This window comes from Triturus cristatus, chromosome 3_2, assembly GCF_964204655.1.
Source record: "Triturus cristatus chromosome 3_2, aTriCri1.1, whole genome shotgun sequence".
In the NCBI taxonomy this organism is placed as follows: domain Eukaryota; kingdom Metazoa; phylum Chordata; class Amphibia; order Caudata; family Salamandridae; genus Triturus; species Triturus cristatus.
The window spans coordinates 550,386,697-550,401,787 of NC_140584.1; the positions used below are offsets into that span (position 1 = coordinate 550,386,697).

Below are 15,091 nucleotides of genomic sequence, written 5' to 3' on the forward strand. Positions count from 1 at the left end.
AACTACTCGCATGTAAAAAGCTTTCTGAACTTCCTAGTCAACTGCTATTAAGCACGTAGAGTGTATGCATGTTTTATGTGGTCGTCTTTAGGGTGTGCAGGCAAAAATGAGTATTGGAATCTGCAGTGGAGGCTACACCGTGAGTTCTTCTAAATATCAAGTGTGTATGTTACTGTTGGAAAACGAGGCAGCATCTGTGAGGCCTGCACAAATAACATGACTACATTTGTCCTTCACTGGGAACCAAACACCCAATTGTAGCGCCTGACTCTCAGAGGGTAGCGTTGCAGAGCAGTCTGAGGCTTACTCAAGGGAGGTGGGGTGGGCTAGTAATCGCCATTTGCAGGTGCACAAAAATAACACTCAATAATTGATTGTCCAGTCTGTACTTTGCTTTATAAAAGTAAGAGTACATTTATTAAACACACACACCACTCAATACTATGCACCAATTTACAAATATACATAAGCTGTTGGGATTACTTTGTGACATTGCATAACATCTCCACCCCTCCCGCAGGGGGGGTGGGGTCTAGTACCACCACTCCCATGTATGCACATCAACTTGCCCCCAATGCAGTTAGTTGAACATAACCTGGAGCGAGGGCCCTGCGCACTGGCACCATCCCAGTGGCGACCCACCCCATTACCTCAACAAGCATTAAAAAGGGGTAAACCTGCCTTGGTGACACATGACCCTGACTGAGCATCTCCTACTGACCATAAAGTATGCACCTCTATATCTTAAGGGCTAGCAGTCTGGGGTCTTCACCTAAGCGCAGCAGCAAGAATCCATGTTTACGCACACTTTAGAATGACAGTACTCATCACCTTGGTTGATCATTTGAATGCATTGCAATTACAGCCCCTAAGGGCATCACATATGAAATCACAGGATTGCGCATATACAGCCAGACACCCTAGCAGGACTGTCTGGCAACATAACCCCACTTGGCTTATGACATCTCCTTACACATGTGACTTACAGTCCCTTCAAAAGAAGTACTCCTGGCAACTACACTTCTCCTGCAGTGTGCCTCTTCACTTTAAAAGGAATCCCAGGTAAAAGCATGGGATTACATAAATACAGCCAGACCCCCTAGCAGGAAGGTCCAGCAACATAACTCCAAGCTTAACATCACCTTACACAGGTACTTCACTTTACACATGTGACTTTCAGTCCACCTAAAAAGAAATAACCAATGGTAAATGCATTTCGGTGCAATTACACCACTTCACCTCCAGGGGATGCCCTTCTCCAGACATCCCCCAACTCAGCCCTTCACTCCGTGATGCACTTCATAGTACACCCTCAGCTGTAGAACATAAGTTCCAGCCTAGAAGGTGTTAAAGGCTGGCTGAGCCCTTGAGAGGTTATTCTTTCAGATGCCCCGTGAAACTTAGGGGTGGACTGTGCTTCTTTATACTGGGGGAGACTGCAGTGCTCCTGCAGCCCCCCTGCTCCCCTTTTCACCCATGAGGGTGACCCCCTCCTCTGGGGGCCACCAGGCACCAAAATGGCAGATTTCTTCGTGCTGGGGGGGGGGGGGGGGAAGACTGGGCCTCTCCAGCAGCTCCCCCAGCACCTTTTCACAAGTGAGGGTGACCCCCCTCCTCTGGGGGCCACAAAGCACCAAAACGGCAGATTTCCAAATGCCTGGCGAGGCAGTATGGGGTGCTTCATGCTCCTCTTTACCAGCCCCCGCCACTGGGAACACTCTCCTCTGCCCTCTGGGACTCTGAGAGGGTAGATTCAGCAGTGTGCTGTCTTCACTGGCTCCCTGCGCCAGCCTTTTGCCAGGCTCTCATTCTGGGACTCTCTTCTCCCTGCGCAGAGGCCCCTGGTTCTGTGCACCAGTCCTGGGCTCTTCTTCTGGTGCTGATAGGGTCCTGGGGGCAGTCAGGGGGTCTCTCCTTCCAACTGCCCATTGCGCCAGGCTCCAGCACCTTCAGCCTCAGCCGACCACACCCCAGAGAGACCTTCTCTTCCTGTGCAAGCACTTTTTAAAAGTTGAGTAGGGGGCTGGCAGGAAGTCTCTGTTGGTCCTATCAAATAGCGACACATCACGTCCCTGCCCCTGCTCCCTCCTTCTTGTCCAGCCTCTGAGCTTGTTCAAAATGGCGTCGTCCAGGGTTTCTGGCCACATGTCTGAAGCCTCATCCCCCACACTGCCTTCCCTCCTTGGTGCAGCCTGGTGCCTGGCACCCAGTGACAGCTGCTAATTGATGAGCCTGTAGCCCCTCCCATCGTCTCTTCATGGAGAGGAGGCCCTAGCTTGTGGAAGAAAGGTTATCAATCCATCCAGCTGAGGTCAGCCCTCAGCCTGGGTCTGGTCCTGGCTGGCTCACAGAAATATGACAGTTCTGGATGACCCAAAAGCAGTACAAATATGACTTTGGACTCTGCAGAATACTTCTTTTCACCTCCAATACAATGGACTTTATTGCATGTCTGGAAACTGTAGGCCTTGTGGAAGTTAATTTAGCCATGGGCCCCACATTCTCTTAGGGAAATAATGAAGTGAAAACACAGTAAAACACACTGACTTTCCCTGGCATGTTTCTTTCCAGCGTATAAAGCCTATTCCATATCACCACCCAATACTGCACAAGTCCTGCCACACTGTTCACTTTGTAGCTGCTCCTGGACTGCGCACGCTAGGAATCTCCCCTGCGCAGCCCGTACACGTGTGCACACGCATGTACACGTGTCTGCATGTAACAGCCTGGTGTCCCTTACTCCAGCTGCTGCGCAGTGGCCTGGTCAAGCCAGGGGAACACCAGTAAAATCCCCATGCAGTCTCTTACATCCTGAGTTCACTGTGGGTGAGTCCCAACTTATGAGGCTCCCCCACAGTAAAAGCTCAACAATTAGGTGCTCAAAAATCAAAAAATCCGGGTGGCCCATAGTGTCAGAACCACCTTCTAACAGTTACTGTTTTAAACAAATGTTTGGTCTGGCAATAATTGTTAGTATGGAACTAATTAAGTTCTATCAAGACCTGTGTGTGTAGAGGAGGGCCCCTCAGTGTTACACATGGTTCTAAGGAGGTTTAGGGATCTTGTTGCTTCACTGCTGATTGGGCTCTGAGACGACCATCCTATCTAGTTGCCTGTTGTGAATGGGTATTGTAGTGAGGACGCCGTACACAGAGCGTTTCATGTATTGAAGTTTATTTGAATAAACAACTACACAGCAAAAGGAAATCCGCCCGATTCACAGCAGCCTCCAACTCCCCGCAACTCCTCTTCAAAACATGCCCAACGACTCTGTAGCTTAGCAACATTCCAACATTCTCCCTGATGATACCATTGAAAGAATGCTACGAACAGCATTACATATAAAGTCTTTCCCCACTAAGAGTAAGAGGAGGAGTCCTAGCATAACATACCCTCCTTTCTCCTCTTTTTAAAAAAAATAAACACATAACCCGGCAAGAAAAATAACAATCAGGCAAGTACTGAAAATACAAAATGAAAACATTGAAATCGACATTTCACATACGGTATCTTATAGGAATCATTCTCTTTCTCCCACTTCTCCTAGCCGGGACCTCGAGAGGTCCACTAACTACCACACCAGGAGAAACCGAAGAAGAGAGCGGAATAACATTTTTAACTTTAACAATTTTACATACATTCCACCATTTGCCTCCCTCAACTTGAATGGAATTCTTTCCCACCTTGGTAACCAGAACAGGAGGCCCAAACTTACTCTCTCCCTTCTTCTTTTTTTTTTTTTTTTTTTTTTTTTGAAACCGTTTATTACAAATCTTAAGAATATACAAATATGGGCCCACAACCTTCCGGCCGGCCGCTAGGAATGGCAGAAACATATGGCATACGTTCATAGAACACTTGGCGTTACAAGGAGCATAAGCCGGAGTTATCAACATCATGGGCCACAGCCATAATACCCCACAGTACGGTTTCATTTTATACAAACAACAAGAAAACAACACCCACAAGGCTACCCACAGTCGAAAATAGCAGCACGTGCTCCCCAATGGGGAACCCCAACTATCAGAAGAGTCCAAGGAGGGGGAGGGAAACAGAGCGAGGACTGGGGGAACCCTGTGCCCGGGGCTAGGGGAAGGAGTCAGCTAAGGGGACGGGGCTGGTGAGGCAGCAGGCAGCAACGGTGGCGCGCAGATACTCCCACGGTAGGCGTTCCAGGGGCCCCACACTTTCACCCATGTCCCAGGCTTACCCCTCGCCACATACACCACCTTTTCTCGAAACATGCACCAGTCCATGTGCTCTTTCCAGGCCGACACCGCCGGGGGGTTCTGGGATCCCCACAGTTGCGCAATATCACGCTTAGCAATCATATATCCCAGAGTCACCCACCACGTTTGCGGAGCCGAGTAGTCAGTTGGTTCCCACACATTCAACAGGCATCTCCTCGCTTCCGGCAGCAGCGCAACACGCGTAACCACTCGCAGGACCTCATGCACACCGCGCCAGAATCGCTCCACCCTCGGGCATTCCCATAGAATATGCAGGAAGGTCGCCACGGCACCACAACCACGCTTACACAATCCGTCCTCAGTATAGCCCATACGCTGAAGCCTTGGCCCCGTCATGTAGACCCGGTGGAGTATCTTGAGCTGGACGAAGCGAAGGCGAGCCGGTATAGCCACCTCCTTCGGAGAGGCCACCGCGGAGGTCCAGTCCTCATTGTCCAATTCCAGACCGTCGGCAACCCAAGCCTCGCGAAGGCCAATCAGCAAGCCCGATCGATCATTAATCAGTTTTTTATAAATAAGGGAGATCGTACTGTCTGGGACGTGGCCATCTAGCACTCTATCCTCCAGGGGGGAAGACTCCGGGATGGAGGCGACGTCTGGGAAGACTGAGCCCAGTGCATGACGGATCTGCAGGTATCGAAAGTATTCACTGCCCTGCAACTGAAACTCCGTCTGCAGCGTCTCGAATGTTTTGAATCCTCCCCTCGACCAGAGATCCCCCACTTTACTGATGCCTATCATGTCCCATTTCTCGAAGCCCTTCGAGGTCCAGAGAGAGCCCAACTTCTCAGACGCATACAGCGGTGACGCCCGGGTCAAACGGTCCTTCCACCCCATAGCTGCATTAGCCGCATGCCATACTCTGACCATGACACGCGTAGGTCCCGTCAAGCGAGCGTCTGGCGCGCCAGAGTAGAGCGCTCGATTGTAGTCGCCACCGGGCAGTAGCATCTTGTCCATCTCAAATGCCGGGTTCAAGGCGGGCCCATAGAGGCCATGGTTAATTGCAGCTAGCTGGGAGGCCCAGTAATACCGTTTAATATCCGGGAGGGCAATCCCCCCGTCATACCATGGAAGCGTCAACTTTGCCAGGGCAATGCGCGGCCTCCCGTCCCAGAACAGGCGGCGCTGCAAACTCTCCACCTCACGGAAGTAGCGCGCCGGGACTGGGTCCATAGTGTTCTGGAGAGCGTATAAGAAACGTGGCAACGACATCATCTTAAACAACGCCACCCGGCCGAGCGGCGAAAGCGGCAGGCGCCGCCAGCGCACGACGTCCTCCTTCAAGCGCTGGAGAGGGGGGAGCAAGTTCCGCTCGTAGCGGGCCTCCGGGTCCAGAGTAATGTAGACACCCAGGTATCGAAACCCCTGAGAGGCAATCTGAATTGGACAACCCCGCGGAAGGACAGGAGCCTCCCCAGAGAGCACATACACGCATGATTTAGCCCAGTTGATGGCAAGGCCTGAGTTCCGGCCGAATGAACGTAAAACATCAACCAGGACTATGAGTGACTTACGTGGGGAGGCTAGGTACCAAAGGATGTCGTCAGCGTATAGGGACACACGGTCCTCATACTCGGGGGTCCAACGGAGACCACGGATGGAGGGGTGCCACCGCAGCCACTCCGCCAGGGGCTCCAAGGCCAGCGCAAACAGGAGCGGCGACAAGGGGCAGCCCTGTCGCGTGCTCCGGCCCAGCTCAAATGGGGCCGAAACTCTTCCATTCACCACCACCTGCGCCAATGGGCCCGAATACAACAATTTGACCCAACTGATGAAGCCCGGGCCGAACCCAAACCTCGCCAGCATCGCCCAAATGTATGGCCACTCAAGCGTGTCAAACGCCATAGTGGCGTCCAAGGACGCCAAAATGGCCGGCTCCCGCACGAATGGGACACGTGCGAGCACCCCGTGCAAGCGCCGCAGATTAAGGGCCGTGTTGCGATGGGGGATAAAGCCGGACTGGTCTTGGTGGACCAGGTCGCCCACCACGCCGACCAGCCGATTGGCCAGCACCTTGGCGAGAATTTTGGGCTCCGCATTCAAGAGCGAGATAGGCCGATAGGATGTGACCCGGACCCGAGGCCTCCCCTCCTTATGGATCACCACGATAGTAGCCAGACGCTGGTCCGGCGGGAGGGAGCCCAGCGAGTGGGCCGCCAGGAACATCGCGCGGAGGTGGGGTGCCAGTACATCTGGTCGCAACTTATATAACTCGATAGGGATGCCATTCGGGCCCATGGCCTTGCCAGAGGCAACCGAACGTATGGCGAGGGCAATTTCGTCGGAACTCTCTCCCTTCTTGACATGAAAAGGAGACTTGATTCGCACCATGTCTCCAACACCCACCGAAACAAATTTAACACTTTTTTTTATGTCAAACCATGACTTTTGTTTGTGCTGCGAGGAAGAGACATTTTCTCTCACTAAATTCATAAGTGAATCAATATCGGAAACATTTTTGATCCACTTATTCATCCAGGCAGGTTTTAAGTTAGTGTTAGCCTTCCTCCCCCTCAGCAGCTCAAAAGGAGATACCTTTGTTGTTGAGTGGGGAGTAGTCCTGTAGAACCATAACATGCTCTCTAGAGAATTAACAAGGTCCATATTCCCACACTTGGCCCACCTAATACAGTCCCCCACTACTCTATTCATGCGCTCTACAAGCCCATTAGATTGGGGATGGTAAAGCGAACTCTTTACATGTTTAATGTTACAAGATGAAAGGAAATTCTCAAAGCTCAAACTGGTGAATTGAGTGCCATTATCCGTCACCAAGGACTCAGGAAACCCCCTCCCGCATGAAAACTTCTTTGAGGAAAGAAATAACAGTATTAGTGGAAACCTCCTTGACCAATTTTATCTCAGGCCATTTTGAAGCATAATCGATAAGCACAATAATGAACCGACCACCACCAGGTAATACTTTAAGAGGCCCCATGATATCCAAACCCACTTTTGACCACGGACCAGAAGGACATTCAATGGGAATTAGAGGGGGTGTAACAACTTTTAATCCTTTGTCCCCTAATCGACAAATAGAGCACAAATCAACAAATTCATTAATTTGGTAATCCATTGAAGGCCACTAGAAAAATTCACGAATACGTCTCTTAGTGAGTGTCGATCCTAAATGACCATCGTGAGCGCGTGTAATGATCTCCTTCCTAAGACCCTCCGGAGGAATAAGTCTGTCAGAACGGAGCAAAATTCCATCTTCCAAAGAAATTTCCGACTGGACTTTCCAGTAAGGCTGTAAACTTGGAAGGAGAACACGCTCCCTTGGCCACCCTGATTTCACAAATTCACAGACCTGCTGCAAAATCACATCATCAGAGAGAGCTTTCAACCAATCTTCTTCACCACCAACACCATGCTTGATAAGACCAATTGAGGCAATCAGACAGTCGTCGGAGTCTTCCTCCCCACAATCACTCAAAATAGTATCAACCGTTTCCTCCTTGATCGGAAAACGAGATAAGAAATCAGCCCTGACATTCCTACACCAGAGACATGTACAACATCAAATTGATACTGCATAAGCCGTGACACCATGTGTAAAATTCTTGGGTAGCAGGACTTCCCAGTACTTGAACTGAGAATATTTACCAAAGGTTTGTGATCAGTCCTCAACAAAAAACGCCTTCCCCAAACGTAAGGGCGAAACTTCTCTATCGCCCATAAACATGACAATAATTCCTTCTCAATGACCGAGTATTGAAGTTCACTGCTTCTCAAAACTCTGGAGGCAAAAGTGACCGTACGTTCACCATTGTTCTCATTCTGTGTAAGGACCGCCCCCAACCCTACTTGACTCGCATCAACTGTTATACAAGAATGTAGACTTGGGTCGAAAGGCTTAAGAGCTTGGCTATTCTTTAAACACTCTTTTACAGACTTTAATGCCGAAGCACAATCGTTGTCCCATTCAAAACTCACACCTTTCCTGAGACGAGAACTGATGGGACGTACAAGAGAAGCATAGTTGGGAATAAATTTAGAATAGTACTCGTGGAGACCAAGCTAAGATTTGACACCAGTTTTATCACAAGGAGCTGGAGCATGAGTAATGGCGTCTAATAAACCCTTCCTTGGCTTGATACCTTAACCTGAAATGAGATGACCTAGGTATTCAATTTAATCGCGAAGAAAACTACACTTTACTGATTTAACAACCACACCACGTTTTTTAAAGATCTCAAGTACCTTCTCAAGTATAATATCATGTGATAGAACATCCTTAGAATGTATCAAGACATCGTCTTGAAAAACCAAAACTCCCTCAATATTTCCCAACATGTTCTGCATAACTCGTTGGAAAATGGATGCTGCAGATGCGAGTCCGAAAGGCATCCGTTTGTACTGGAACGTTCGTAATGGTGAGACAAAAGCTGTGAGCGGACGCGACTCAGGATCCAATTCTATCTGATGGTACGCACTTGCTAAGTCCATTTTCGAGAAAAAACTTAACCCCCTAACACATGCAAAAAGTTCATCAATTTTAGGTAAAGGGTGTGAATCGACCCAGCTCTCTCTGTTTAGAGATCTCAAGTCAACACAAACGCGCAATTTACCACACTTTTTGCGCGCGACGACCAAGGGTGAAAGCCAGAGTGATGACTCTGTAGTTTCGATGATCCCTTGGTCACAAAGAGACTTTATTTCTGACTCAAGATCGTCTCTAACGCTAAAGGGTACACCCCTTAGTTTGTGCTTGATTGGAACAGCTCCATCCTTTACAAGAATTTTGTGTCTGAACCCTTGTATAGTTCCTAGGTTCTTTGAGAAAACAGAAAGGAAACGTTCATTCCAACCTCTCAAATTGTGGTCATCTGTTACAACAAGGACTTGCTCAACTGCACCATGCTTTAAAATCATTCTGAACAACCCTTGATGATACCATCCCAGAATATTTAACCCTTTGATGGCAACATAGATCTTCCCCCAAATTTTCCTCCCCTTGAACATGAGATCATCCTCAAAAAATCCTAGTAAGTCAATTTTACGGCCCTCGTATGAAACAGGGGAACGATCAGGAGGTTTTAAGGATCTGTCACCCCATGTTTCATTAAACAATTTTTGTGTTATCATGGTGATTCTTGCCCCAGAATCCACAAGAAGATTGAGACATTTATCACCAACACCAATTTCAACAATAGGATCGATACAATCAGGGGAGTCATGAACATTTGAAATAACGTCATTAGAATCTACGATTACAGAAACAACCTCAGTATCAGATTCTTGGTCAGATTCTATGACCCATGCAACAGTTCTTCTACGATATTTCTTTTTTAAGCAAACTGTTTCAAAATGTCCTGTTTTCTTACAATAGTTGCAGATTGCATTTGCTCCTGGACATCTCCCCCCCCTTTTTGATGAGGTGGATTACCACAACGGTAACAAATCTGCTTAGTATTAATTTGGAAATCATTCTTTGAAGTAGAATTTTTTTTTTAACTGTTTGAAAACTTATTTTGAAAATTTTTAGACGAACCAGGATGAGGCATAGTAACTTTAGTCTTATTGACCTCACTAACTGCATTAACTGGATCAACCAGCTTAACTTCGAGCTCTTTGAGTGAAACTTGAGATGTCTCGATGCTCTTGGCAATTTTAATTGTTTATTCTAAGGATGGATTAGCTAAAGACAACAATTTTTGACGGATTTGTTTGTCTCTGCAGTGACACACAAATTGATCTCTAATTAATTGGTCAGTAAATGTGTCAAATTGGCATACCGAAGCTAACATACGTAAACCAGAGATATAGGAATCAACATCTTCGCCTTCTCCTTGTTGTCTTTTGAGAAATTTGTGCCGAAGAACCATCAGGCTAGGTTGCTTGTCAAATCTTGTTTTGAGCTTCAAGATAGTATCTTTGAAAACGTCTATCTCTTCCCCAGGAGGATGATCAATTTCAGGAAGGTGTTTAAAAATGGACCTCCCCTCAAATCCTAGGGAATGTAGAAGAAGGTATTTTTTCCGTTCGCTGTTAAATCGTGAAGCACCGATGGCACCAAGGTATGTTTGGAAGGCATCGAACCATATCTCCCACCGAACAGGAGGTTCACCAGGGGATTCCAGAAAGGAGGGAGGAGGGGTTACAGATTGCATGATATGAACACGATGTGAAAAAGAAAAAAAGTAAGAAAAATATAGAACAGAAATAGAAATAGAAAGAAAGTTATAATGATAGAGATGAGTTAATAAATATCTAAAAGCAAACTTTTATGGTAAATTAGATAGATAAGCGTGAAAGAAACAGAATGAACGAATATTAGAGTAAACTTGTAATTCCCCAAGGAGGAGTGGATAATGAAAAAAAAATGAGAAGAGAACAAGAACTTGTAGATATCGTAAATGTCAAATTACAATGTCTTGCAAAAAAAAAAAAATGTTTGAAGACACAGATTGAAACTACCAGTTTGAAAAGACAAAAACAAACTGGTAGTAGAGGTGTGCGAATCACCGTAATGTCTTTTGAGTACTCTTGGTATACGCACTTGGAAGGTGTGCGAATCACCGTTTGAACATTCAGACATGTGATTAAACAAAGTAAGTATTTGTTGAGGTGTGCGAATCACCGTGATGTTTTTTCGCACAAAGAAAATGTGTTGATCACTCTTTGAATCTTGCAGGTAGTAATAGACGTGCCGATCGTCGAAATCGGCAAAATATTTTCCGTTCCTTGATGGTGCGTAGAGGTTGCTATGCAACGACTGCAAGCTAGTCACACGCGTATGAGGATCGGGCAGATTGTGGCCTACTGCGCATGTGCGACGACTAACTGATGCGCATGATCGTAGTGTTCAATTTAGTGAGGCCGGGTGCCGCCGATCAATTCTTTAGAAGACCGGAGCTGAAGAGTGGCACAACCTTGATGGGAGTGGAGCCGCGACTGGGGTTATGGAGGGTAACGTATTAAGCCGAATGTTCAGAGTCTTTGTTCAGAGTTCAGATCTCTCTGTACTAGCGCGATCGGATTTCCCAATGTTGAAAACAGCGAAGCATTCTTTTAACGAAGCTTTTTACGAAGCGGTGAAAATAGGTTTTGAACGAAAAAGAACAGTCTTACCGGTTGGTGTACGAAGGGTCTTGACAGCTTATTGATGCACGGTGGGTCGCTGTGTAGCTGAGTAGATCGTCGCCAATAATTGTAGTGAGGACGCCGTACACAGGGCGTTTCATGTATTGAAGTTTATTTGAATAAACAACTACACAGCAAAAGGAAATCCGCCCGATTCACAGCAGCCTCCAACTCCCCGCAACTCCTCTTCAAAACATGCCCAATGACTCTGTAGCTTAGCAACATTCCAACATTCTCCCTGATGACACCATTGAAAGAATGCTACGAACAGCATTACATATAAAGTCTTTCCCCACTAAGAGTAAGAGGAGGAGTCATAGCATAACAGGTATAAACACTAAAGGGCCGATTACGGTGCCGGTGGGATCGCCTGACAAGGAGTCGGGGTCCCACTTCCCAGATTACGATCGGACCGCTGTGTTGGCGATTGAATCCTGTATTTTTTCCATTGTGTCACAAGCCGCAATGGAAAAAATGCAGAGTTTAAACATCCCTGCACCATGTGGCAGGCACCATGCGGTGCCTGTCACACGGTGCAGGAATGTTTTGCCCCCACGCTCTATAGCAGAGGGCCAGCGGACTGCCATGAAGGGCAGGAGGAAAACAAAATCGTAACCCCAACGGCGGAGCCGATGCTGGCTCTGCTGCCATTTTGGATTACATTTCCGACCACTGCCCAACGAGCTTGGAAGCGGAGTGGTATTCCCCCACGGGTTTCCTTCCGACCACCAGTTTTATAATACGGCGGTCGGACTGAAACCTCTGATGTTGGGTGGAAAGCCTCCAACGAGCTGGCGGATGGCTTTCCGCCCAACATCATAATGAGGCCCTAAGGGACACATATGGTATTTTGATGTAGTTTAATGGACCACACAACCAAGCATGATCCTTTTCTTTAATAGAACTAATATGACACATTCCCTTACCATCACCCAATTTTAACTTTGCAAAGATAATTAAAAAGCTGTTTCAAACAAAAACTAAACAATACATTTACAGTAAGTTGATCCCACACAAAAATTGAAATAAAATCTAAGTTTATGTTGTCACATAATCACTGAGATAAGATCGAGGTCTGCAATCTCTACTCTCTCTTATGACATTAGATCCTTCTTCATCACCTTTTGCATTCGCATCTGTAGACCATGAACTATCTGTGCCACGTAATTCATCAACCCCCATCAACATCTCCTGTGAACATCCTTTATCACGCACATTCCTCCCTTTTGATATAATGCCACGTTTTTCAAATTCCACCTTTCTCCACCCTCAAGAACACAAAGAACCTACTGACATTCTCCACCTGAAATAGACCATCTAATTTGGAAAGACCACCTTGTGTCCTTCCTGATTTTATTTTCACCTAGTCACCAATCTCAAACATATACTCCTTTCTCTCCATGCTCACATTTGTCCCCTTGCCTCTTACAACTTTTCAATCTTTCAGCCATGCAGGGACCAATTTAGTACCAGGTAACCATCACGCATCTATTGAAATGGGCATTTCTGCATTTCACTATTAATAGTGGTATGGTACGCCCATACCATGTCACTCACCATCCTCCTAACATCACAATGATTTGCCAGTGCCATTTGGATTGACCCCTTAACCAATCTGTTGCCATGCTCTGTCATACAATTTCTCTGTGGGTTGTAAAGTGAAGTGCAAGAGTGTTTAATCCCACGACGTGCAAGAAAATCGACCATTGCATTGGACGTCAACTGTGTACCGTTATCTGTTATGAGAACGATAGATACTTCTTCAGCAAAACTTTGCTCCTATGCACCAATGGTCGTCTTAGTTGTTATCTCCTTTAAAGCTTTTATAGTCAAGCATTTTCAATAAACGTCAATAATAACCACAGCAAACCACATTTCATGTTAAATCGGACATGGGACCTATGAAATCCAGACATACAGTATGCCATGGGATACCTGGGTCCTCAATATGACCTCCCGCTGAGTTATACCCCACTCTCAAACTTTTTTCACTCTCGGTGTAAACAAGGCACCTCTCCACCCACACACTGACTTGATCATCTAGCTCAGGCCACCAAAATTCACTGTTTTTCCTTCTTTTAGTTAAGGATTGGCCTAAGTGACTCTCTTGGGCCAAATTAAACAACCTAAACCTTTATCATACATGAGGCACAAACTGATCTCCCCTTACTACAACCTTCTGACCACTCACCAACAGCCCATCTAAAATCCTAATGAATGGTCTTGCAGCAACTGAAGTCACACTCGCTCTTGCCTCACCATTGCAAATCATTTTCACCACTTCTTTCAGTACCACATCAGCATCCATCTCATCTTCCCATTCTTGAGCTGTATATGCCCCCAAACCGCTGTCTACTGCATCTTATACAGCGCCACTGCCCCTTCATTTTCAAACTCAATCACAGCAAGTCCATCCATCACAGTCCATCCATCACATCTCAATCTAATGGCACTCTTGAAAGGCAATCTGCCTGCACTTTCCTCCACCTTTGAATACGTTTCACAGCATATAAATGCTTCTGTAATCTAGCCGCTAACCAGGTTAGCCTTGCCAAGCCTTTATCTGCTCTGCCAGGTAGTAAGATTTCCATTAATGTTTTGTGATCCGTTCGCAATATAAATGGCAAACCCCACAAATAGACACAGAAGTATTCTGCACCTCATTCTGCAGCCAATGCTTTCCGCTCAATAACAGAATAATTCCTTTTGGATTTTGCTAGTGAGCGTTAAGCAAATGCAAACATTTTCTCTTCCTTTCTCTGGATCTAGGGAAGTACTGCTCCCGTGCCTGTAGTGCTCACATCAACTGTGAGTATTGACTTGAGTTTGGTATCAAACAAAGCCAATTTACCTGCTCCAATCATCTCATCTTAATAGTGGCAAAACAATCCTATCGGTCTTCCTACCACAATAATCTGCTCCCTTTTTCGGAACAATTTCCTCAATGCTTGTAGTTTTGTGTGAGAAATTTTCCACTTATTTCACATAATATTCAAAGAAACACAGACAATATCTCAACGGGTCTTTATCTTTCGGATACGGTGCCTGTTTTATAGCTTCAACGAAACAGCGTTTGGGTTGAGTCCCCCTCCGAGGTGGGATACCCCAAGTATTCTATCCGTTTATTTATTTAAAGAGTCTTATATAGTGCTGGCCAGACCCGAAGGTATCAGAGCGATTTACAACATTTATTATGATGCAAACGGACACACATTGTTTCAATAAACAGCATTGCCTTGAGTTGAAACTGGTTGAGGCCTGGAGGGGATCACAGAAGCGAATCAAAAGTCAGGCGATGTAGATGCCTTCTTGTTAAGGTGGCTAGATTATCCGGTGGACATGATTCCTGTGGCAGAGGTACTCTGTCTCACTGGGTGGATGCTATCCAGTTGGAAGAGTTCGGTTGAGGAAGAGGTTTTTGAGCTGTCTTTTGAAGTTCATGAAGGAAGGATTGGTCCTGATATATACTGGGATGGAGTTCCAAATTTTAGGGGCGTTTCCAGAGAAGGAGCGTGATAAGGTTTTTTGTTTGTGAGTTTTGGGAGGAATGAGAAGTAGTGTTTGTGCTCCTGAGATTCCTCGTTTGACCTGCCTTTTTAAGTTTGGATGCCAGGTAGGCAGGTTTACCAGTGTGAAGAGCTTTGTGAGTGAAACATGCAGTTCTGAAGTTGGAGCGGACTTCAATCGGGAGTCATTTTAGCTCTCTTACAGAGGGAGAGATGTGGTTGTATTTCTGTACTCCAGTGACCATC

At 46.5% G+C, this 15,091-nt stretch overlaps 1 protein-coding gene across 4 annotated transcripts in view; it reads left to right on the forward strand.

Moving 5' to 3' along the window:
* The window catches only part of IMMP1L (inner mitochondrial membrane peptidase subunit 1), a 224,303-nt gene that overhangs the window by 694 nt on the left and 208,518 nt on the right, over window positions 1-15,091 (forward strand). For 2 of the 4 annotated variants that reach the window (XM_085648286.1, XM_085648285.1), the window contains exon 1: window positions 10,155-10,273. The exons of the other annotated variants lie outside the window; for them this stretch is intronic. In XM_085648286.1, the coding sequence (XP_085504412.1) occupies window positions 10,188-10,273 (86 nt within the window). In that variant the 5' untranslated portion in view covers window positions 10,155-10,187. Of the gene's footprint in view, window positions 1-10,154; window positions 10,274-15,091 lie in introns of those variants that run through there. 4 annotated transcript variants of the gene reach the window in all.